Source organism: Amphiprion ocellaris, chromosome 2 (genome assembly GCF_022539595.1).
Source record: "Amphiprion ocellaris isolate individual 3 ecotype Okinawa chromosome 2, ASM2253959v1, whole genome shotgun sequence".
Taxonomy (NCBI): domain Eukaryota; kingdom Metazoa; phylum Chordata; class Actinopteri; family Pomacentridae; genus Amphiprion; species Amphiprion ocellaris.
The window spans coordinates 31,804,195-31,827,138 of NC_072767.1; the positions used below are offsets into that span (position 1 = coordinate 31,804,195).

Consider the following 22,944-nt stretch of genomic DNA (forward strand, 5'->3'; position numbering starts at 1 on the left):
GACGTTTTTAGAGCGACATGCTATAGTATGACATTTTTTGAGCGACATGCTATACTATGACGTTTTTAGAGCGACATGCTACACTATGATATTTGTTGAACGACATGCTATACTATGATGTTTTTTTGGACCAAAGGCTATATGATGACGTTTTTTGAGCGACATGCTATACTATGGCGTTTTTTACACCAAATGTTATACTATGATGTTTTTTGGGTGACATGCTAAGCTATGACGTTCATTGAAGCAAAGGCTATACTATGACGTTTTTAGAGCGACATGCTAAACTGTGACGTTTCTTGGATGACATGTTATACTATGACGTTTTGTTGAACGACATGCTATACTATGACATTTGTTGGACCAAAGGCTATACGATGACTTTTTTTGAGCGACATGCTATACTATGACTTTTGTTGGATGACATGCTATACTATGACGTTTTAAGAGCGACATGCTATACTATGACGTTTTTTAGACCAAAGGCTAGACTATGATGTCTTTAGAGTGACATACTATACTCTGATGTTTTTTGGAACACATGCTATACTATGATGTTTTTAGAGTAACATGCTATACAATGATGTTTTTTGAGCGACATGCTATAGTATGGTGTTTTTAGAGTGACATGCTATACTATGATCTTTTTTGGACGACATGCTATACTATGACGTTGTTTGGATGACATGCTAAACTACGACATTTTTTGGACAACATGCTATGGTATGATGTTTTTAGAGCGACATGCTATACTATGATGTTTTTTTGGACGACATGCTAAACTATGACGTTTTTTGGATGACATGCTAAACTACGACTTTTTTGGACAACATGCTATACTATGATGTTTTTAGAGCGACATGCTATACTATGACGTTTTTTGGACGACATGCTATACTATGATGTTTTTTGGATGACATGCTATACTATGACGTTTTTTGGACCAAAGGCTATACTCTGACATTTTTTTGGACAACATGCTATACTATGATGTTTTTTGGGTGACATGCTATACTATGATGTTTTTTGGGCGACATGCTATACTATGATGTTTTTTGGACGACATGATATACTATGATGTTTTTTGGACGACATGCTAAACTATGACATTTTTTGGATGACATGCTATACTATGATGTTTTTTGTTTTAGTTTTTTGTTGTTTTTTAGCAACATTTTATAAGAATTTGAACAGTTTTAAAAACTACTATACTTTTAGTTGTGCAATGAAATATTATTCTATGGCATTTTTTAGACGACATATTATACTCTGATGTTTTCTTGAATTACATACTATTTTGACAATATACTGGACTATGATATTTTTTGAACCATGTATCATACATGACAATTTTAGGCAACATCCTATCATTTTGCGCTTTTTGAACCACATAATAATCTATGGGTTTTTTTTGCCAACATGGTATACTATGAACTACAGGCCATACTATGTTATTCTTGAAAAGTATACTATACTTTGACATTTTCTGAACTATAATCTATACTATGGCATTATACACAGAGTGCTTTGGTTACATGTTGATTTATAATCTAGATTTTTTTCTGTTTTGTTTTTTGACGGGATTACTACAGACCTGACCGTGAACACCGTCAACACCCACCTGAGAGAGACACTGCCTAAGATCTCAAGGCTGCTTGGTCGTGGTCTTTCTGGCCCTGCTTGAAGAGGCCCTCAGATGCTGCAATCTCTGACCTTAAGGAGGAACTGCTACTTTCACTCTGTAATGAGATGGGGGATATTTTAAGGACCCAGCTCCTGGCAGCTTTGTGTGAAAATTTAACATCCATCAAAACGGAATAACAGACAGTTAAATCTGAGCTGTCGGTCAGTATTTCAAACATCAAGTCCGACCCCCCGGGTGCCCTAGAGCAGTGGTTCCCAACCTGTTTGGCTTGGAGCCCCCTCTATAAGCTGCCCCCCAGCGGAATTACGGATAAACAACATTTCCAGGTATGTCTTTCAAAAATAAAAGCCGTGATTTGTTTTACAGAAAAATTACGTGATTTCAAAAATGTGATTTTGAAAATGTAAGTCAAACTGTAATAAGCGTTAGCTAGCTGCTCCACTCGCTCTGAATATTTTTGTTCTCATCTTTGTCAAGCCCAAACGAAAAATTAATCCATATTCTGGCTACATTACCAACAACAGCATCCCTGGAGTGACCGGAAAGGTTAGCCGACCTAGCGGAAGTGCTAATGAGGTCTGCTCTGGCACAGATTATTACCGTCACACATGTAGCTTTGAAAATAAATCTTCTACAAGACACAGAACTGTAGCTCCGTTTCAGTGTGAGCTCTAATGTTTCTCTGTGTGACTGTGTCTGACTTCCTCTAATAAAATCCTCCTGTTCACTGGGAGCTGCAGCTACCAGAGATATGAATATCTATGTATGGGTCAGACTGGCTGAGAGCCGGAGAGCAGCGATTGGTCAGACTGACTGAGAGCCTGAGAGCAGTGATTGGTCAGACTGACTGAGAGCCGGAGAGCAGCGATTGGTCAGACTGACTGAGAGCCTGAGAGCAGTGATTGGTCAGACTGACTGAGAGCCAGAGAGCAGTGATTGGTCAGACTGACTGAGAGCCTGAGAGCAGTGATTGGTCAGACTGACTGAGAGCCTGAGAGCAGTGATTGGTCAGACTGACTGAGAGCCGGAGAGCAGTGATTGGTCAGACTAACTGAGAGCCTAGGACTCTCTGTCCCGCCCACATTTATGGCTTCTGCCGTTAGCCTCCAAAAGTGAAGATAAACTCTACAGGTAAGTCATTTTTGTAACTAGTCATTTTTGTAACTAGTTGTACTCTTCTCCACATCTGGACAACATCACATATAAAGCATTGAAGTTACTGTAAGTTAACATCAGACTGTAACCTCTGATGTAAACATGTTCTAGCATTGTGTACCTAATATTTTTGTTTGTGTAATGTGTTAAAATGTTGTTCTGTAAATCTGAGATTACGTTTCCTCATTTAGTGTTAACGCTGATGCTAAATCAGGTTAGTCAGTGTCATAAACCAGCTTACTGTAAGCTGTAGCTAAGTTTCCTGCAGATCACAGCTGATCAATCATAACTGATCGATAACTGCTGTTTTAATTATCAGCAGATATAAATAAATCTGCATTAATGTTCCTCCACAGAACTCTGTTACTGATGAACATTAATCTCTCAGTTCAGTTCTGAGATAATATCTCTGTTCTTTGCTTCAGTTTTTTTCTCTACAACAGTGTATGGTCAGATAACTGTGGAGCTCATGTTAATGCAAATGATACATTAGAATAAAATAGAATAAACTTTATTGTCCATCTAAGGCAGTAAAATGGTCTTTAGCCTCAACCAGGAAAAGAAACATTTCCATAAGATTAAAATATATGACAAAATACAACACTATTGTTTTCCATTGATATCCTGATGTGTTCTGATATTTAATGTTCCTGCAGTTGGAATGAAAGAACCTTGTAGATCTTTTCCTCACTTTTAGTGGCTTTTCCTTCCAGCCTTGGTCTGGATCATTGGGGATATCTAGTCTGATGGACTGAGAGCTACAGAGAACATGAACATCCAGCTGTGGTTGTCTGAAGAGTCTTCTCTCCTTCATCGCTGTGAGGAAGAGCAGCACTGATGTCTTCCTCATCCTTCCATTAATAACAATAATGCTGCAGATTCAGCTCCTCTCTTCATAATACATCTTGTCTTGTGACTATTCAGTTTTTACATTTCACTGTTAGTCCAAAGTTGTTTAAATCAATCCAACTGGACTTTAAGAAAGTTCCTTGAAGACGTTTCACCTCTCATCCAAGAGGCTTCTTCAGTTCTGAACTGAAGAATGTGGCCAAAATTATGCACAGTATTTCCCAAACTTGTACGAAACGATTCCAAAACTGCCCAGCAGGTCTCCAGATAGGTCATTAATGAGTTGAAACTTGTCCAGTTGACACGAAAACTGCCAGAAGTGATTTAAAAACTTTCCAAATTCACTTGATACGTTTCCAGTGAGTCTCAAGATTTGTCCAAAACGTCTTAAAATGTCTCCACGGTGATTTGAAACTTGGCTAAAACGACAGTAACCACGTTTTCACAAATGTATTTACAGTAGTGATGTTACGCTCGAGCCAGTTTGCTTGACAGTGCCGAGCTTTTGAAGCAAAAGTGTTCCGAGACAGTGTTTCGATCCCTGCTTCGGCATTGCCCACAATCACGTGACTACCGAGAGCGAGGCCTCATTACATCACAGCGTGTTGAGGTGCTCATAGACTGTACATGGCGGTGCTTCGCGGGAATTATGAAGGGGCTGGACATTTCAATCTGTCCAGGTCTTAAAAGGGGTGTAATTCACTCCTCAAACTGTGGGTTTTTGGGAGGAGATTACGCTAGTACATTTGCTATTTGGAAAGAAGTCAGGCAGAGTACACATTTAGGTAGAATTAAGTTTAGATAGATTTATATACATTTCATACACTAAGTAACACTCATAGATACATACTACACATAGATTCACACATACACAACACACATTCATTCATTCATAGAAACACACTAGACATAGAGTAGAATAGGTTATAGACAGGTACATAGAGAGAGTAGTTTGAGTGGTTGAAAGAGTGTGTTGTGAGTTGTGAGAGTGCAAGGTGTCTATCTGAGCCCTACCTCTCCAGAGGAGAAGACCTGCTCACCTACTGGGCATCACGTCAAACTGTATCCAAACCTCTTCAGGATGGCCAAAAAATATCTCCACATGCCAGCAACATCTGTGCCATGTGAGCGGGTCTTCTCCAAAGCTGGAGAGGTAGTCAGCCACAAAAGAAACAGACGGAAACCATGCACTCCCTGGTTTACACCCCATTTATATTGCTGCAATGGCAAAGTTGCAGAAGCACTACCATTCACTTCCACATCACATAATACTTGTGTCCCACGCAAAGTAGCACAAGCACTTTCCTGTCCCCCAGTGCCTCTATACACACCATATGTATGTATATCTATACACACACACACACACACACACACACACACACACACACACACACACACACACACACACACACACACACACACACACAATTTAAATATATATATATATTTATATACAAAAACATATATACATGCATGCAAATAAACATATATACCGTTTTAAAACATTTATTGCAAGTACAAAGCAGTGTGAGACCAGCAGTCCTGAGGCTTTTTCATTTTTTCCCGCTTAGATGCAGTTCTGACACAAAGCCAGCAGATGTCACTCTTCTGGCTGTGTCCATAGACTGTATATAAAGTCTATGGTTGTGTCAAATGCTTCGAAGCAGTGGGTCAGTCTTGACGCAATTGTGTCAAAGTGGTTCGTTGCTTCATGAAGCTTCGATTCCACCGTCACTAATTTACAGTCGCACACAAAGAAGACAGGAAAAGTTTGCTCACCTGTCTGGTTCTCAGCAGAAAGCCATCAATGGCCTCCCCCAACAGGGAAACTCACAAAATGGAGTCAGTTACCGGAAAACGAGACGGAAACGCCGTCAAAACCGGATTTAAACGACGTTAAACAGCGCCAAACATCAACAAACCCACAGAGGTAAAACAAAACAAACCGTCTGTCAGCGTCCAGCTCCAAACTAAATAACTGAAACTGCACGAGACCTGGGGTCCGTTTCACGAAGCAGGTTCAACAAACTCTGAGTTCAACCCTGAACTCTGAGTTGATCTACTCTGAGATAGAAAACTCTGAGTTTTCGGTTTCACAACGACTGATTTGAGTTGGTTAAATCAACTCAGAGTAGTTTCACCCGGAGTTAAGCGCGTGCACCACAACTATAAAAAGACAGCATCAATGGAACCCCGATTCGACGAGTCACCATGGCAACAGGGAAGCGGAGAGCTACGTTTTTTACACCACTTGAACTGGACATCTTAATTCGTTCATATGGCGACTACGAACACGTTTTCAGAAAGAAGTGCAACACTGCTGCGGCTGCAAAAGAGAGGGAGACGGCGTGGGAGAACATTGCTGCCCGGGTCAATGCGTAAGTTTAAATCACAATAATATTACAGGGGAAAACTGCCTATTAAGTTATTTCATTTAGGTGCAATCCCGCGGGGGTGAAGCGCACGTGGCAGCAGCTGAAGATGAAATATAAAAACATTGTTCAAACAGGTAAGAAGTCGGCATAATCTCATGGAGCTACCTCATTTTGATCATGTTTTACATTGTAAAGTAGCCTAAATATTAGGTGGCTGTTTGTCTGTGCAGTGGTTTTACCCCGCACATAGCCTAAATGTCTGCATCCATATCATGTTCTGTCAAACAATTAAGTCTATTTAAGCTAACACAGACTTCTACTCAGCCAACAGAAAGAAAGGAGATGCCCGTAAAACAGGTGGTGGCCCAGCACCACCACCTGTAACGGAGGCAGAGGAGCTGGTCCTAAGCCAGAATTTGGGAAGGCCAGTGGCTGAGGGAATCCCTGGAGGGAGCTCATCCTCTGAGACCACATCCCAAGACACAAGTGCTTTTATAAAATGTAATGTCTGTGTGTGTGTAGCCCATGTATATGTATATATGGAATGTTTTCAAGCATATTCATACAAATATTTATTTCTCTTTTGGGTCTTTTTTTCTTTTGGCCCAACAGATTCTGATGGTACTATCTGCCTGGTGGAGCCCCTTCACACCACAACAGACCTTGTAACTGTAAGTAGGCAATTCTCCAAAGATTTTGCCAAATGGTAGTTTAAGTCCACTGAAACATATCACTCATCTAGGATGAAGAGGATGAAACCGTGTCTGCTGCCTTTACAGAGGGGGATCCAGAAAGGCATCTCGAGGTATGTTACTGATAGTTCTCTTCCCATTCACATTTCTGAACATTCTGGTGGAATATAGAGTGTGACATTTAGCCTACATTGAAGTATTGCACATTCTCATCCTTTTTAACAGAGCATGGCTGGACAGCAGCAGGATGCTTCCTCAACTTCCACTGCACAGATTGACTCAGTGAGATGGATGTTCAGTAAACACCAGAGGTTCAGTCCATGGAATTCATGTGCAACTGTATAATTTAATGTCCTCTATGTATTCCCAGTTACCAGTAAAACAGATTTACAAACTGCACTTGCTGACAAAAATCCAAAAAACGGATAAAGAAATGCAATACTTGGACCGCCAGATTAGGAAGGCAGATCTGGAAATTGAAATACTGGAGCACAAGTTAGAGGTGGGTGCAGGTCACAGGTGAATTATGTTAACTACTGGAACATGAACTAAACCAGCTCTTTTATTTGTAGGAAATAAAGAAGACCAAATGAAATGTATGTCATGTGTTTATTTGACTGCTGTGGTGGTGATGATGGTGACTTAAACTCCAAAGTGATTATTGCATATGGTGTCTCTGACTGCTCTGCTGTCCTGGATAGCTGGCAGGTGGATGAGGTCATCATCTGGGTCTTCAGTTTGTAGGGCAGAGTGTTGCTCTCCTCTAATAGTGGTAATATTATGAAGAACAACACATGCCACAATAATATCACAGGCCTCTCAGGGGTCACCCTGAGGTGATGTAGACACTGGAAATGGGCTTTCAGCAGGTCTGTGGTCATCTTCACCCAGGCTCTCATCCTGCAGTGAGCCCGGTTGAAGTTCTGTTGGGGGCCTGGTTCAGGGTCAGGGTATGAGGTCATCAGCCTGGGTTGGCATGGTAACCCCTGTCACCCAGCAGAAGGCCATCAAACTCTCCTGTAATGTATAGTGGATACATTAGAGTATATTAAAGGAGGGAGACAAGTGAATTATATTGTTAAAATCTTTAGGATGCCTACCACGCTGCAGTCTGTTGCTCAGGTTAGACTCATGATAAATCCTCCAGTCATGAACAGACCCAGGCCACTTGGCCTCCACATTAGAAATAATGTATGCAGCATCACATATGATCTTGACAATGCAGAGAATGACTGATGTTGAACTATGATGCAGTCTTTAACATTTTGAAACCGTAGTCAATCTACCTCTAACCTACCTGCACATTTATACTGTGAATGGACTTCCTGTTCACATAATCAGCTTCATTATATTTGGGAGCTTTGATGGGGATGTGTGTGCCATCAATGCAGCCAATCACACTGGGAAATCCTAAAAGAAATTAAATTTACTAATCACAGTCTGAGGTTGCAACACAATGTCATTAACTGGATATGATTTAAAATTAATTGAACAGATCTCTACATCATTCACCTGCAATCCTGTGGAACTCCTCCTTGATGGCTCTGACAGGTTTATTTCCAGGGAAAATCACAAAGATGGTAAAAGTCGTTTCAGGGCCAGACACACTTTTCTGACCGTCCTGCATACAGTTGTCTTACTGAGGTGTTCTGCATCTCCGACATTATATAAAAACTCCCATTTGCAAAGAACCGCAGCGCAACACACAATATCTGCTGGGATGTGAGAGAATGACTGCGGTTGGTAAAGTTGTAAATGTAAGGACGGAGTAGGTTGTGGATGTAGGTTATGGATTGTGATGTGAAACGGTACCGTTCAAAAAGATAATTGTCCGGAAATGCCAAAACATCTATGCGCGGTCTGAAAACAATCTCCCGACGAATATTTAATTCTCTGTGCAGTAATTCTGCTCCTTCATCCACTGGATCGTTAATAAAAAGACGTCATTTTGACACACGGAAGAACTAGACTTCGCCAAAACTCGCCAGTTGACTGAATGAATGAATGAGGAAATCAAATATCGTGTGACTGAAAGAGGGCGGAGACTGAGAGAAACTCGAGGTTTACTGAGAAAAACCTGGTCCCGACCAGGTTAGATTCAGAGAGTCTGTAACTACGGTAACTGACCGAGAGTTTAAGTTACCCCTCTTTGTGAAACAGGGTAGAGTTACCCCTCTGTCTGTGGTTTGAGTTACCTCCCTTTGTGGAACGGAAAACTCTGAGTTTCCCTCATTTCAGGGTTAACAAACTCAGAGTTTTCACTAAACCTGCTTCGTGAAACGGACCCCTGTGCTCTTGTCCTACAGTGAGCCTGCTTGAAGTTCTGTTGGGGCTCAAGGAAGAAGATCATCACTCTGGCTTGACATGGTAACCTCTATCACCCAGCAAAAGACCATCAAACTCTCCTGTAATGTACACTGCATACATTACAGTATATTGAAGAACATAGACAAGTCAATCATATTGTTAAAATCTTTAGGCACCTTAGCACATTGCTGTCTATTGCTCAAGTTAAACTCATCACAAATCCTCAAGCCATGAACAAAACCACACCACTTGACCTCCACACTAGAAATAATATACGCAGCACCACATATGATCTTGACAGTGCACACAATAACACATGTTGAACTATAATGCAGCCTTTAACATTTTGAAACTGTACTCAATCTACCTGCAGCCTACCTGCACATTTATGCTGTCAATGCACTTCCTACTCACATAATCACCTTCAGTATGTGAGGCAACTGTGATGGTCATGTGTGTGCCATCTATGCAGCCAATCACACTGAGAAATCCTAAAAGACGTTAAAATTACTAATCCCAGTCTGGCATTGCAACATGATGTCATTAACTGAATATAATGTAACATTAATTTAACAATTCTCTACATCATTGATCTGCAATCCTGTGAAACTACTCCTTCATGGCTCTGACAGGTTTATGTCCAGGGAATACCACAAAGATGAGTAAAAACCCTTTCAAGGCCAAGCACACTTTCCTGCCTCTCCTACACACAGCTGCCTTACTGAAGTGCTCTGCACCTCAGACATTATATGGAAACACTTCCATTTGCAAAGAACCACAGTGCAACACACAATATCTGCTGAGATGTCAGAGCATAACTGCAGCTGCTAATGTCACAAATGTAAGGACAGATTAGGTTGTGGACGTAGATTATGAACTGGGATGTAAATCGGTACCACTCTAAAAGACAACTATCCAGAAATGCAACAACATCTATGCACACTCTGATAACAATCTCCCAAAAATTATTTAATTCTCTGCACAGTAATGCTGCTCCTTCATCCACTGCACCATTAATCAAAGGACATGACATTTTGACACACAGCAGAACTAGGTTTCACAAAAACTCACCTGCTGACTGAATGAATGACAAAATCAAATAACATATGTGGCTGAAAAAGGCCAGACACAGAGAGGAACTCAAGGTTTACTGAGATAAACCTGGTCCCAACCAGGTTACATTCATAGAGTCCATTACTACAGTAACTAACCAAAAGCTTTACTTACCCCTCTTTGTGAAACAGGGTAGAGTTACCCCTCTGTCTCAGGTTTGACTTACCTCCCTTTGTGAAATGGAAAACTCTGAGTTTCCCTCATTTCAGGGTTAACAAACTCAGAGTTTTCACTAAACCTGCTTCATGAAACAGGCCCCTGCTGATCCTCCTGCCAAGTGGGTAACGTCACCAAAATAAAAGCAGAAACATTCCATGCATAACACAAGAAGACACTTGACAGTTAATGTTTTTGCTCCCTTTGCTGACTGTAAAGAGTAGAGGAGGACCAATTAATCAATCGATCAAGAATGTCCTGTAAAAAAATTTCCTTTCAGATGTAAACTGAAATGTTCTGAATCATTTTTGACTTGTAATTTTTAAAGTTGTTAAAGAAATGTGAAATATTGGCTTTGGAATATTTTTAGAATAGCTTTGGAATTATCACTTTATGTCACAATTTAAATTCCTACATTTTTCAGCATTGTCAAAGTTTGTTTTTTGTCTTAGCCATGTTTTTTCTTTTATCGCTTCTTGATGTGTCATACACACTTCTTGAAGTGTGTATGTATTTACTTTATGTACCTCACTGACAATGAAAATGAGGCTTGTCCTTCAGTGTGTTTCTGAAGTTGTGAATAAAATAAAGTGAATGAATGTCATGAATTGTGAGTAAATTATCAACTAAATAACAAATAACCTTTTTTGACATCTCAAAATGACTCAAAAATGGCTTGATATGTGCAAAACATGCCAAAGAAAGTGTCCAAACCTGTCCAAAATGTCTAAACCTTGTCTAAATTAAATTGTCCTAACTTGCTAATAATTTGTCCAGTGTGACAGACCCCCATAATGACTCAGAAATTTGAAAATATGTAAGTCTTAAGATTATTTCTTCAAGGACTCAGTGGAGAAAAAAATGTCATTGAATGTACATTTTTATGTACATATTAGAAATGCAGGCATTCATTTTAAACACACATTTTTCACTTTGCAATTATTGGTTATTCTAATAAACTGATTTGAAACCATCCAAATGTTCCAAGTGTGAAATTTAACAAAAAGTGTTCAAACAGTGAAGGGGTCTGATTCCTTTCTGAAGAGATTGAGTTTAATTAATCAACACAAAGCCTGAATGATAGTGATGAAAGTTGTCCAAAATGGCCAAAAATGACCTAAAATGTGCCCAAAATGATGCCAAACATTGCTCAAACTTGGACAAAATGTCTCCAAAACTGTCATTTTGAGGTTATAAACAAAGACCCTGAATGATAGTGACAAAAAATACCTAAAATGTGTCCAAAATAATATGCCAAATATTACTCAAGGTTGTACAAAGTGACTCCAACAATGGACTCAACAGCACTCAGAAATGGCCAATAATAACTTGATAATTGTCCAAATGACACAAAAACTGCCAAAAATGACTTTAAAACTGTCTTAAATGACTCAAGACGTGTCCAACCTTTAATTTGTGGACAGGGTTCTTGTTGAGATAATAGCAATAAAGTGCATTTGACACAAAGTGGTGAAATAATGTTAATACTGCTGTTATTTTATGATCTGTGTGGTGTGGACCTGAGTCAAGCTGTTGATGGGACACGACACCAAGAGCTCCGGAGCTTCGGGTCGTGACGGAGAGGGTGGAGGAGAGAACCCGGAAAACACGACTCCTGCAGCGGGACGGGGCGGAGCGAGGGGGAGGGTGGAGGGAGAGGCGGCCCCTGGGCCCTGCAGGTCTCTGGGGTGCTGCTTCCTGGGACCCTGAGTTTAATGACTTTAATGGGACTGCCATTATCAGCGGGGTCTCCATGGAAACGACGCGTCACGACATACAACAGGAGACGCGGGTCGGTATAAAAGAGGCTTCGGGACGCGGACTGTCAGTGAAGCTTACCAGACTCTGGTCTTTCTGTTGCTCGGGAACCGCGGAGCCAAACCCGGATGACCCACCAGACTCCTCCGCTGCTGTTGCTGCCTGCACCGGACCCGCTGCACGAAGCTGCACATCACCTCCACACCTGCACCAGGTGAGAAAAACACCATCTCATCGGATGCAGTTATGACATATTTTCTGGGTATCTGAATTTACTTGAGTAGAATGTCTTTACTCCTCAAGTTAATTCAGCCTGGAGGTTACATTCATTGTGTACCTGTGCATTTTTTTTCATATAATTTAACCGAATAGGAAGAAAACTAACAACACTAAACTTGCTTTCACAGCATCACAAAGCATGTTCAGTATAGGGTTTATTGTCTGTTTTGTTCAGTCACTAGGCGGCTTTTTATGAATACAATAAATCCCTTTTAAAAATCTGCAATTTTGCAAAAATTTTTCCTTTTTATTTTACATAATTTTCTGCATATATATCAATGCAATATCACAAATAAAACTCCATTATTTACTACTCATACATTTTTCATTTTCTTAGAACAATGCACGTTCTACTTTTTATGCTTGTACGTTCTCTACTTTTTAAGATAGATTTTTCAGTGTTTTTATTAAATTAATTGCATTTCCAAGACTTTGAATGGCAGCAACTGTAATATAAACAATTTCCTCTCAAGGGTCAGTAAGTGTTTCTGATTCTGATTAGTACAACTACAAAAGCAGAAATATTTATAACTACATGTGAAATATTAATAAAAAGAACTCTGTAACTGGATAACATAGAGAGAAAATTTACATTTTTTGAAAATTAATTTACAAATTTATTGCAATTCCATAAACATCTCCTTTTATTTAGTAAGTATCAATTCAACCTTATTATTGAAAATATATTTCTGAAATTAGTTACAATTAGTGACAATTAAACTGGGGGAAAAAAGTTCATGAAACTGCTGAATTATGGAAAAGTACAGTGTTTTATGAAATTGCTATTTTCCATTTTTCAGTAATTTTTGGAGCAACCTAACCTTCAAAATATCAGTTTTTCCTTTTTTTTTCTTTTTTTAAAAAACTTTTTTACAGTCTACACTGCTTTGGAAGATGGAGAGAGCAATGTCAATACTTAAAGTCTATTAGCTTCAAAATGTTGCTAATATTTTTATTTGTGTAATGTGTTAAAATGTGAATTTCTAAACTTGTCATCTGTATTTCATAGAACTCAGGGAGACACAGGCTTTCAGAGATCCACCTGCTGCAGAAAATCAGCAGCGAGATGAACTTTTGTGTTGTTACCAGCTAAAGATTGTTGTGTGTGTGTCTACAGAGATCCAGACCCATCCATCATGATGAAACACAGAAGAACTCCATATGAGACCAGCTACGATGATGGTACGGTCACTGGAATAATCAGTTAGTTTCACACTGTTTTTATGCCTACATGAAATCAGCAGTAATGTAAATGAATTCAAAGTGCTTGTTTTTTTTTCTTAAAGTAATTGTTTACAATGATTATTTGATTATCAAACATTGGCAAATTAGTTTTCTGTTGTTGAATTAATCGATTAAATGTAGTTGTTGCAGGTTTACACAAGAAAAGATGTCATTTTATGTATCATTTTACACAAATTTTACTTTTTCTTAAAGCTTAAAGCTGTTTAGAGCATCTTCACATTTACAGTCAAGGAAGCGTTAGTAAAAATTCACTGCTGTAGGTTAATTCTTAAATGCTACAAGTCATGTCTTTTAAAAAAACACTTCATGGCCTTATAATTTACTGTATTTTCACAAGACAGAGTGAATACATTTTATGAAATCTAGTTTTTTATGGAATGATTTTAGTTTATTTTTCTTTTATTCTTTTTTTCTATTGTTGATGTATTACAATGATTCTTCTTCATGTGTTCCTGCGTGACAGTTGGGCTCCTCAGATCAGCTTTTCTGGACTCCAGCTGACTCCTCTCTCTCCTTCCCCTCAGGTTCTCAACCTCGTATTGTCCGTCGTATCTTCACCAACAGTCGGGAACGTTGGCGGCAGCAGAATGTCAACGGGGCGTTCGCTGAGCTGCGGCATCTCATCCCCACCCACCCACCTGACAGGAAGCTGACCAAGAATGAGATCCTGCGCCTCGCCCTCAGGTACATCAACTTTCTGGACCAGCTGGTAACAGAGCAGAACCTCAGGGTGGCCCCCCAAGGTCGGGCGGGGAGCCTGGAGGAGGAAGAGACACTGTCCCCAAACCCCAGCTGTGAGAATTCAGTTGACGGAGACTCTGATGGTCTGGTGGAGGACCAGAGTCAGATGCAGTACTTCCAGTACAGCTGAGCAGATCCAGGAACTTTACCAGAGTTGAAAACCCACCTGATGTGAGTCGGGTCAGAGTGATGCCAATGGCACATGTTGTAAATCCAGGTTTTGGTGATTCTTATTTCATTCAAAAGACTGTTTGCTCTCAGTCAGCTAATTCAGATTCAAACTCATATAAAGAGGAAACCTGTGACACTGAGGAAGCTGAAACCTTCATCATTTTTTTGTATTTCTGACATAAAATGACTCAAAATGTTTCAGAAATGTTTAGCAAACTATTTGATTAACTGAAATGTTTTATGAAGGATGGAAGCTAAAGGCTTCATGCAGCAGACAGATTAATTGAGAGAGACTGCCAGAGGTCACACTGCAGAAATAAATGCTGGCAATGGCATCTGTTTCAGATTGTTAGTTAATGCAAATGTTTAGGGCAAAACTGAAGCTTGTCTTTCAGAGTCACACATTCACCATCAAAAATGGGAATTCTACCTTTTTAAGAGTTATAATGTATTGTAATGATTTTCCATTGCATTTAACAAGTAGTCCACACAGATTTTCACCTAATTTTTGACTTTCAGAATTCTGTAAATGCAGTATCAAGTGATTCAAAAATCTTGTTAGTTTTTGAAGATGTACAGACATATAGATGATGAACTCTGTGACAAAAAGGTGATAATAGACTGTAGATCTCTGCCAAGCTGTATGTTGTGTCTGTTATGTTTGCAGTCAAGAGTGAATGAGCTCCAAGCTGCTACAAACATGCAGAAGCAGCTTTACTGTCCTTTAAAAAACACATATTGTTGTTGTGGACTGAGACTGAGAGCAGCAGACAGAGTCATGTGATATTCACATTTATCGGCGTAGTCATTTTTTAATGAATTATTAGACGTGTGTTTAATGTGTTGTTGTGTTTCATATGTTAATATGAAGTTCTGCCGTCCAGCAGAAGAGCCAGTAACCAGATTCAGGTGCTTTCATGTTAAAGGGACCTTTGGTGCTTTTATTGTTTTAACTTTGTTTAACTTGCAGGTCTTGTTCTTTGTAGTGCTAGAAACATGTTTGTTGTTCATTGATACTTTTACTTGTTCAAAGGTCTGATGTTGTTGTCTGTGAGAATACAGATGAATAAAAATGTACTTTTGCGTGAATTGCTTACCATTTGTTCTTCTGGCGGCATGAAAAACACTCCAATAACGGCTTCATTTTCTCTAAATCAACCTTAAAGTGATGATTTTCATGTTTATCAAGTAAATATGAATTATTTTACTTAGTTATTCTAGCTGTTTATCTACTTTTTGTTAACACCTTCAAATGCAGGTTATACTTTTAGCTAATAATTTCCATCTCTTTGTTCCCAGTTTTAGCTAACAACTTTCAAAATACCCATAGTTCGCTAGCTATTTTAACTGCACATCCATTTTTAGCTAACAATTTTAACAACTATATTTCTAGCGACTGATTTCAAACTATTCATTTCTAATTCTGGTAAGCTATGTCAATATTTTGTCAGGTATGTGCAGCTAACAATTTAAGTTGTGTGACTACATTGTTAGCTAATCATTCCAGTTGTTTATGCACACTTTACCCTCTCAGTTTTAGCAGTTTATCCACTTTCAGCCTACATTTTCAACTGTTAATCAGTAGCTAATCAATAGCTAATGATTTCAAATGCTGGCAGCACGTTTAGCAAACAACTTCAAGCTATTTATTCACCTGTAGCTAGCAATTTTAGCTGCATATTCATTTTCAGCTAACAAATTTAACTTCCACTAGTATTTGTACTGAATAATTAGGAACTATTTATTCCCAATTCTCAATTCTTATCCACTTTTATCTTACAGTATCAGCTGTTAATACATAATATTAGCTATTGCTTCAACTGCTGGCAGCTTTTTTAGCTAATAGTTTCCAACTGTTAGATGCTAATAATTTTAGCTGTTTATACACTTTTAGCTAAAGGGTTTTAATTATTCATCCATAATCTAGTTAGGTATTTTAGCCTTTTAGCAACACTTTCATTTTTCTCTAAATCCACATTTTAGAGATGATTGTTGTACTTATCTTGTCAGTATGGATCAATAGAATCAGTTTGAGTATCAGACATTAATATTTTCAGCACTGCTACTGCAACTGCATGTGCTTCACAATAGAGGCAGTTTGAAACGACAGAACTGATAAACCTTTGTCTGAAACCAGTCTTAACAAAACGGTAAACAAAGCTTGATAAAGGAGAATGATGCCGGACTGTTAAACTCAGCAAGATGCAGTGTCCTGTTGTCGGTCATTATGAACTGATGCTGTGGATCTAAATCCCGTTTAAACATAAGCTAAAGATGAAGGCTGCCATGTTTTGCTGTGATCCACTATGTGGGGATGATGTTGCTGTTTGACAGAAAACTTTCAAGTGGATGTTAAAGCAAAAGGAATAGGCCTTCATGAAAGAAGCAAATAATTATAAACCCCAAGTGGTTCAGCCGAACGTTTTCATTTGAAGGCTAAAGAAACACTTACCAAAGCTGTAGCCTCAGTGTTGCGCATAGACGTTACGTCTATTGTTGCGCGCATGTGTGCGTAACAGTTGCCATCACTATGACGTCACAGATGGGAAGGAGAAAGTGTATAAATATCCGTGTCGAATATTGTTCTGAAGTATTGGCGACCTAACGGTTACTGAGAGCAGACAACGCACGGCTACGACGCATCTACAACGCAACAGATTTCTTGCATCTTTCATCGAAAGTAAGTCATTTTTTTCACAGCAGAGCAAAAAACACATATCATTTTAGTTGCATAACATCTTTTTATATGCAATCTAACAAATTCTAGTTTTGGGAACTGCATAATAAGAATATGTTAAAATCGCGTGTTTTGTGTGGTTCAGTCTGATGTAAAGGCAGTTTGACTTTTTTAGAAAGTCTCAGATATTGCTTTGAATTTACGTTTGTATTTTTTCTAAAAAGAAAATCAAGCAGTTTCTAAGTTTACAAAAATCGTTTTCCATATTTCATAGCACTAATTTTGACTTGGTGTCAGGTTAAATTATTTTTGCAAATTTGAAAACTGACATTTAAAGGAGGAATGATTATAGAAGATAAAGGCAATTTTCAGATGATGTGAATCAGAACATTGTCCTGGCTGGTTTTAGTGGAGAAAATGCAGTGTTTTAATATTAATATGGAAGGGTCATGCATGCATGTATGTTTGAAATAGGTTTTTTTTCTGTCTGAGCACCAAATGGTGCGTGCAGCCTACAGGGGATTTTTAAGGATTTTGGAGTAATTTAAAGCTTAGAAAGTTACAGTTCATGAGTATAACATGCTTTGTGTCTCTATTCTTGTTCACAGTAATGCCACAAAGAACACCTCGACTGGCCGAAAACGGCTATTACCAGGATGATGGCCAACCGGTCATCTCTTACAGGGAGCGGATATACAGGTAAGTTGGACTATCTGTGCACATGTGTGTGTGTCACTGCCTCATTGTTCATGAGTGCAAATTGTATATTTAGAACTGTCATCTGTTCCTCCATAAGCATAGTTTCTCATCTGTATTTATTCTATCCAGGGTTTTTAGGAGGCAAAGCAATCGTCGCCAATCTGGGCATGGAGCCAGGAATGTCTCTGGGACCCCCAGTGACTGGAAGAGCTCTGTCAGGGGAACCCTCCGGTTTCTCTTCTTAATTTTCCCTCTGTGTTTCGGTAAGTGAGATCCTTCCACAGACAAGCACATCTACTAATTTTCTACTCTGAATTACATTTTCCTAACCTGCGCATCTTAACCTTTGTTTTTTTCCATCCATCAGGACTTTGGTATTTACAGAAAACAGAGTACGAGGAGCTGCTAAAGCAGCTAAGAGAGCAGCAGGAGGAGCTGCTGTCTTTGCGGAAGAAAATCGACCACCTTCTTCCAAAGGCAGACATGCTGCCCAATTTTGCTCTGCAATCACTTGGTGAGTAATCAGATTGCAGTTCACACATGTACTTTTTTAGCTTTGAAATTCTTTCTTACCCGTTTTTGTGTGTTCTGTGCAGGAGCACGTGTTCTGAAATCGTCAGAACCATTCCCAACAGAAGTTGAGAGGCTGACGATTTTTGGGAGACGAGTCGAACGGCTTGCTGTGACCCCAAGTGTTGTCATTCAGGTAAGAACTACACTTCCACAACATGAAAGATGCAGTCTGTGGTGACTGTATGATATAACAGCTGGGATTCTTTATTTTTTATACACTCAACAGACCAACTAAACTCTCTTTTTTGTCTTCAGGGGCAGCCACATTTGATGCCAGGGCACTGCTGGGCTTTTGCAGGTCAGCAGGGACACGTATCCATCGCCCTGTCTCACCAAGCCGCCATCAGCCATGTGACACTGGGTCACATTTCAAAGGCCTCGTCTCCAACTGGCTCCATCTCCAGTGCTCCCAAGGAGTTCTCAGTCTATGTAAGTCACAATTTCTTATAGTTAAAGTGCAGATATCCTGTGTATCACTGTTTAATTTTCACACTATGTAAATAGAGCAACAGTGTGTTTAACTGGATGTTTATCTCTTTCTATCTCTCAGGGAAGGAAGAACTTGGATGACGAGAACATCCACTTGGGAACCTTTCTGTACGATGAGGACGGAGACTCACTACAGACTTTTAAGCTAGCTGTGAGTATACCACCATTCTTGTAAAACACGTTAACATGCATGTTTTTTAACGTTAGCAGCTAATTTTCAGCTACAACTACAACTTGAGCATCTACCTAACTCTCCTCATTTGTCTTTTTTGTCTCTCAGGATCATAAAATGGGTGTATTCAGTTATGTAACGTTGCAGGTCCACAGCAACTGGGGCACCCCTGAGTACACTTGTCTGTACAGCTTCAGGGTTCATGGGAAGCTGGCAGACTGAAGAGGACAACAAAAAGGGTAATATATAGGTAATATATAGGTAATAATATAGGTAATAATAATAATAATGATTTTAATAGGGCTGCACAGTGGCGTGGTGGTTAGCACTTTCGCCTTGCAGCTAGAAGATCCCTGGTTTGCGTCCTGGCTTTCCCGGGATCTTTCTGCATGGAGTTTGCATGTTCTCCCTGTGCATGCGTGGGTTTTCTCCGGGTACTCCGGTTTCCTCCCACAATTCAAAAATATGCTGAGGTTAATTGATTGTTCTGGCAGTGTATAGATAAAGTATGGATGGATAATAATAATAATAATAATAATAATAATAATAATAATAATAATAATAATAATAAGAAGAAGAAGAAGAAGAAGAAGAAGAAGAAGAAGAAGAACAATAAGAAGAAGAAGAAGAAGAAGAAGAAGAAGAATTATTATTTTTATATATATATACATATATATACAACAGAAACTATACAGATGGGGGGGTTGTATGTATAGAACAATAACAAGAATAAAAACAAAAGATAAAATAAAAAATTAATTAATAAAATAAAAATAAAATAAAAAATTAATTATGTGTATGAAGAGTTCATTTGTACAAACAGATAACTCCATTTTTATACATTTTCAGAAAACTTGTTTTTTTATTGTTTACTTGAGATAATATAAATCAAACTGAAGTTGAGTGGATTTGACTCAGTAGAAATGACATAACAAAATAGGGATAACTTAAAAAATAAAATTTTATGACAAATAGATTTTTTTCCCTGTTGACCTTTGTTTTTTGACAAAAGCAGACAACTCCAACACTTGTTTTTTTGTTTTTTTGGCTAAAACAGATTTCAAGTTGCAGGAATAACATTGGTGTCAACAGGAGCCAGTTGAAGGCTGCAGTGATTTTTGTGACACTACAGTATATAAGAGTGAAGTCACTGAATATTTGTGTCTCTCTTCGCTGTTGCAGCAGTTTTGCGATTTGCAGACCGTACCAGTTCACAGCCGGCTGCACATAGACATCAATGTTATTTCTGCAGCTTGAAAGACAGCTACTTTTGATCAAACTGGGCTTGTAGCACATTGTCTAGCTTACAACGATGTGAAAGAGGCATCATTTATGTTTGGACAACCTATATCTAAAGAGTTATTGATGCGTAGAAGTCCGAATCTGTGAATAGCTTACCAACTTTACCGAACTCAGGGGCAACTACCACCCAAGAAGTGGTATGTTTAATTTTGAAAAAAGCATTTAGCCATGCTTAATTCTTCAAGTGCTTTATTAACATGAAACTAAGAATTTTGTATTGTTTTGTGATCACAGGTTCTGTCTGAAAAAAGTGGCAGCATTTTAAACAGTGAAATCAAACTAACAAAATGTAATGACCAACCAGTGTGCAATACTGGATTCTGCAAAAACATAAACAACTGAATGCAGAATGCTGTACAAAGAAATTCTCTACATACATATTTTTCATGGGTCATTCCATGTGAAATCAACAGATTTTAAGAAAATTTCCTACCTGACCCTCTCAGACTTTTCTAAAATTTTACATACTTATAGAACATTATATATGAAAATATGAAAAATCAAAAATTGCAAGGCTTAATTGTAAAGAGTTCCAAAGTTATGACCATTTGAAGTAGGTAGGGGGTACCCTAAAATTGCAACCAAAATTAAGACTTGAAATTTTCGGCTATTTTCTGGGTTCTATAAATTCTGAACAAAAAGAGCTAGAGGTCTGAAATTTTCAGGATCATTTCATAGGAATCCATAGTCCTAAGAAATATGAAAATATTTACTTAAAATTTATAATTGCATGTTACAGAGAATGACAAAGTTGAGATTTTATCCATCGCGAACTTCTAAAATGCTACTTTTGGTAAAGGACGATTCCGTATTTTAAGGGACGGGTGGCAACCCTAAGCTTTACAGCAAGCTGCCACCTCCTCTCTTCCTCTGCTCCATTGCAGACCTTATAGTCTTCAGTCTCACCTTCATGGACACCTGCTCACTTAAGGGATGGGTAAAGAGAAAAATAATTATTGTAAAACATGCATAAATACCAATGATATTACCTGGTTGGATAGGGTGTCAGTCATGACAAAAGCCAACCTGCCATCCTTCCTGCTACCCCTGCCAAAGTCTGTCAAACCTGTCTTCATCATTCCTGATTAGCAACTAATATCCAGGCAACACAGGCAGAACCAGAGCCGAAAACAGGCAATAATAATAATAATAATACCTTTAATTTATAATGCACTTTACATATAAAATCTCAAAGTGCTACAATGCATTTAAACACTAAACCCACAGCCTAGTCAGCCAACCAAATAATTCCATAATATTTAAATAAACAAATGAAACTAAACTTCTGATCAAAAATCAAATGCATTACTGATAGAGCATAGTGAAGAGGGTGAGGGAGAATTCCTTTTCACACTATAGGTACCAAATCTACAGCAGTGCACATCTGGAATACTTCTATGTGACGACTCGTTCATAAAAACACTGAGTCTGAGGTTGAAGATAAAAACAATTATCAAACAGGAAAAGGTGACACTCCATAAATGCTTGTATTTGACATTAAAGTGATAGTGCTTCAGCTGTGCTCACTCCCCCATCTCCTGAAACACTCATTCATACTAACACTTTATATTAGTGATAATACAAAATCTTTTGATACTCTAATTTGGAATGAGTTAACAGAATTAAACCCCCTGAGCTGAACTTAATGGTTAAACTTAAAAGAAAAAAAGGTAAAATGGTAAAAAAAAAAAAAAAAAAAAAAAAAAAACACTTATTGCATTTAAATGTTCCCAACATTGTCTTTGTTGTGGGGTTACTGCCCGTCCACTGCAGTTCAGCAGGGAGACACAACAAAAGCGCTTGAGGGAGGTCACAGTGGGGGTGGGTGGGATGGGAACTGTCACTGTAACAAGCCAATGATGAGTGGGCGTGGGGCTGATGACTGATAAACATCTCAGCCAATCAGACGGCCCCAAGAGACAACAGCGACAATAACAACAACACAACAGGTCCCAGAGGAGCTGAGGGGGCGTGTTTCAATTAGAGAGAGCTGAGAGGGTTTGAGTGTGAGATGCTGGTTCACCCTGAGTTCCCACCTCTTTCTTCACACATTCAGCAGGTTTATCTGATGTGGGCTCCGATTCATTCACCTATTAAGTCTCTTCTGATATCACAAAGCTGGCTCACAGATCACCATGGTAACTGTGTCAGACAGGGTTGAGGTCAGATGATGGTGAAGGAGAGGTTATGACAGTCAGGGCTCTGCGGTCTTGAGGTGTGTTTGGGCTCATTTTCCTGCTGCAGTATGATGTTTTTCTCCACAAAGGTGCAAACCAGAAGTTGCAGTGTGTGTGTGAAGAATGGATTCCTTACGTTTCTCGTTCAGGTTAGAGCTAATTTGCTGCAAGCATCCAAACACGACTAGAAAGCCTTCTTTTACAGGATTTTTGCTGATTGCAGTCTTGCATTCTTTATTCAGTAAATTATGCATCTATGATGAGACTAATTTTACACCTCTCAGTGAACAAAGCTTGATGTATTGAACTTCCAATGGAGATTTTTGGACACGTTCGATCCACTGTCCACAAAATGTCTTCGAGCTTCAT

The 22,944-nt window shown here is 38.9% G+C and overlaps 3 protein-coding genes across 4 annotated transcripts; 2 read left to right on the plus strand and 1 right to left on the minus strand.

Annotated features, from left to right (window-relative positions):
• Positions 1 to 7,311: 7,311 nt before the first annotated feature.
• Positions 7,312 to 9,006, minus strand: LOC129347323 (putative nuclease HARBI1). Of its 2 annotated transcripts, none has more exons than XR_008599356.1 (4): positions 8,529 to 9,006; positions 8,229 to 8,428; positions 7,817 to 8,126; positions 7,312 to 7,733 (listed from the first exon to the last, which is right to left on the minus strand). XR_008599356.1 is itself a non-coding variant. In XM_055004084.1 (4 exons), exons 1-4 carry the CDS (start codon positions 8,341 to 8,343, stop codon positions 7,678 to 7,680), a joined length of 396 nt encoding a protein of 131 aa, XP_054860059.1. In that variant the 5' UTR covers positions 8,344 to 9,001; the 3' UTR covers positions 7,312 to 7,677. The 2 variants fall into 2 exon arrangements, 1 of the variants encoding a protein (XP_054860059.1); XM_055004084.1 differs by having other exon boundaries at positions 7,817 to 7,928; positions 8,014 to 8,126; positions 8,229 to 9,001.
• Positions 9,007 to 11,962: 2,956 nt separating this feature from the next.
• On the plus strand, positions 11,963 to 15,512 carry LOC111586744 (T-cell acute lymphocytic leukemia protein 2 homolog). The gene is made up of 3 exons (XM_023296536.3): positions 11,963 to 12,264; positions 13,447 to 13,511; positions 14,099 to 15,512. Exons 1-3 carry the CDS (start codon positions 12,179 to 12,181, stop codon positions 14,443 to 14,445), a joined length of 498 nt encoding a protein of 165 aa, XP_023152304.1. The 5' UTR covers positions 11,963 to 12,178; the 3' UTR covers positions 14,446 to 15,512.
• A 1,591-nt stretch (positions 15,513 to 17,103) lies between these two features.
• LOC111586743 (SUN domain-containing protein 3-like) lies at positions 17,104 to 19,997 on the plus strand. The gene is made up of 8 exons (XM_023296535.2): positions 17,104 to 17,166; positions 17,772 to 17,862; positions 17,992 to 18,125; positions 18,230 to 18,376; positions 18,459 to 18,568; positions 18,691 to 18,864; positions 18,986 to 19,075; positions 19,205 to 19,997. The coding sequence occupies exons 2-8, from the start codon at positions 17,774 to 17,776 to the stop codon at positions 19,316 to 19,318; spliced, it is 858 nt and encodes a 285-aa protein (XP_023152303.1). The 5' UTR covers positions 17,104 to 17,166; positions 17,772 to 17,773; the 3' UTR covers positions 19,319 to 19,997.
• The last annotated feature ends 2,947 nt before the right edge of the window (positions 19,998 to 22,944 follow it).

What these genes read in the sequence shown, in the direction of transcription:
- LOC111586744 (XM_023296536.3), top strand. Translation starts at nt 12,179, where the DNA reads ATGACCCACCAGACTCCTCCGCTGCTGTTGCTGCCTGCACCGGACCCG. An exon ending in CACCTCCACACCTGCACCAG is followed by an intron (nt 12,265 to 13,446) that starts GTGAGAAAAACA and finishes GTGTGTCTACAG; the next exon opens with AGATCCAGACCCATCCATCA. An exon ending in TGAGACCAGCTACGATGATG is followed by an intron (nt 13,512 to 14,098) that starts GTACGGTCACTG and finishes CCTTCCCCTCAG; the next exon opens with GTTCTCAACCTCGTATTGTC.
- LOC111586743 (XM_023296535.2), top strand. Translation starts at nt 17,774, where the DNA reads ATGCCACAAAGAACACCTCGACTGGCCGAAAACGGCTATTACCAGGAT. An exon ending in TACAGGGAGCGGATATACAG is followed by an intron (nt 17,863 to 17,991) that starts GTAAGTTGGACT and finishes TATTCTATCCAG; the next exon opens with GGTTTTTAGGAGGCAAAGCA. An exon ending in AATTTTCCCTCTGTGTTTCG is followed by an intron (nt 18,126 to 18,229) that starts GTAAGTGAGATC and finishes TCCATCCATCAG; the next exon opens with GACTTTGGTATTTACAGAAA.
- LOC129347323 (XM_055004084.1), bottom strand. Translation starts at nt 8,343, where the DNA reads ATGCAGGACGGTCAGAAAAGTGTGTCTGGCCCTGAAACGACTTTTACC. An exon ending in TTCACAGTATAAATGTGCAG is followed by an intron (nt 7,929 to 8,013) that starts GTAGGTTAGAGG and finishes TGCATTGTCAAG; the next exon opens with ATCATATGTGATGCTGCATA. An exon ending in GAGCAACAGACTGCAGCGTG is followed by an intron (nt 7,734 to 7,816) that starts GTAGGCATCCTA and finishes TATACATTACAG; the next exon opens with GAGAGTTTGATGGCCTTCTG.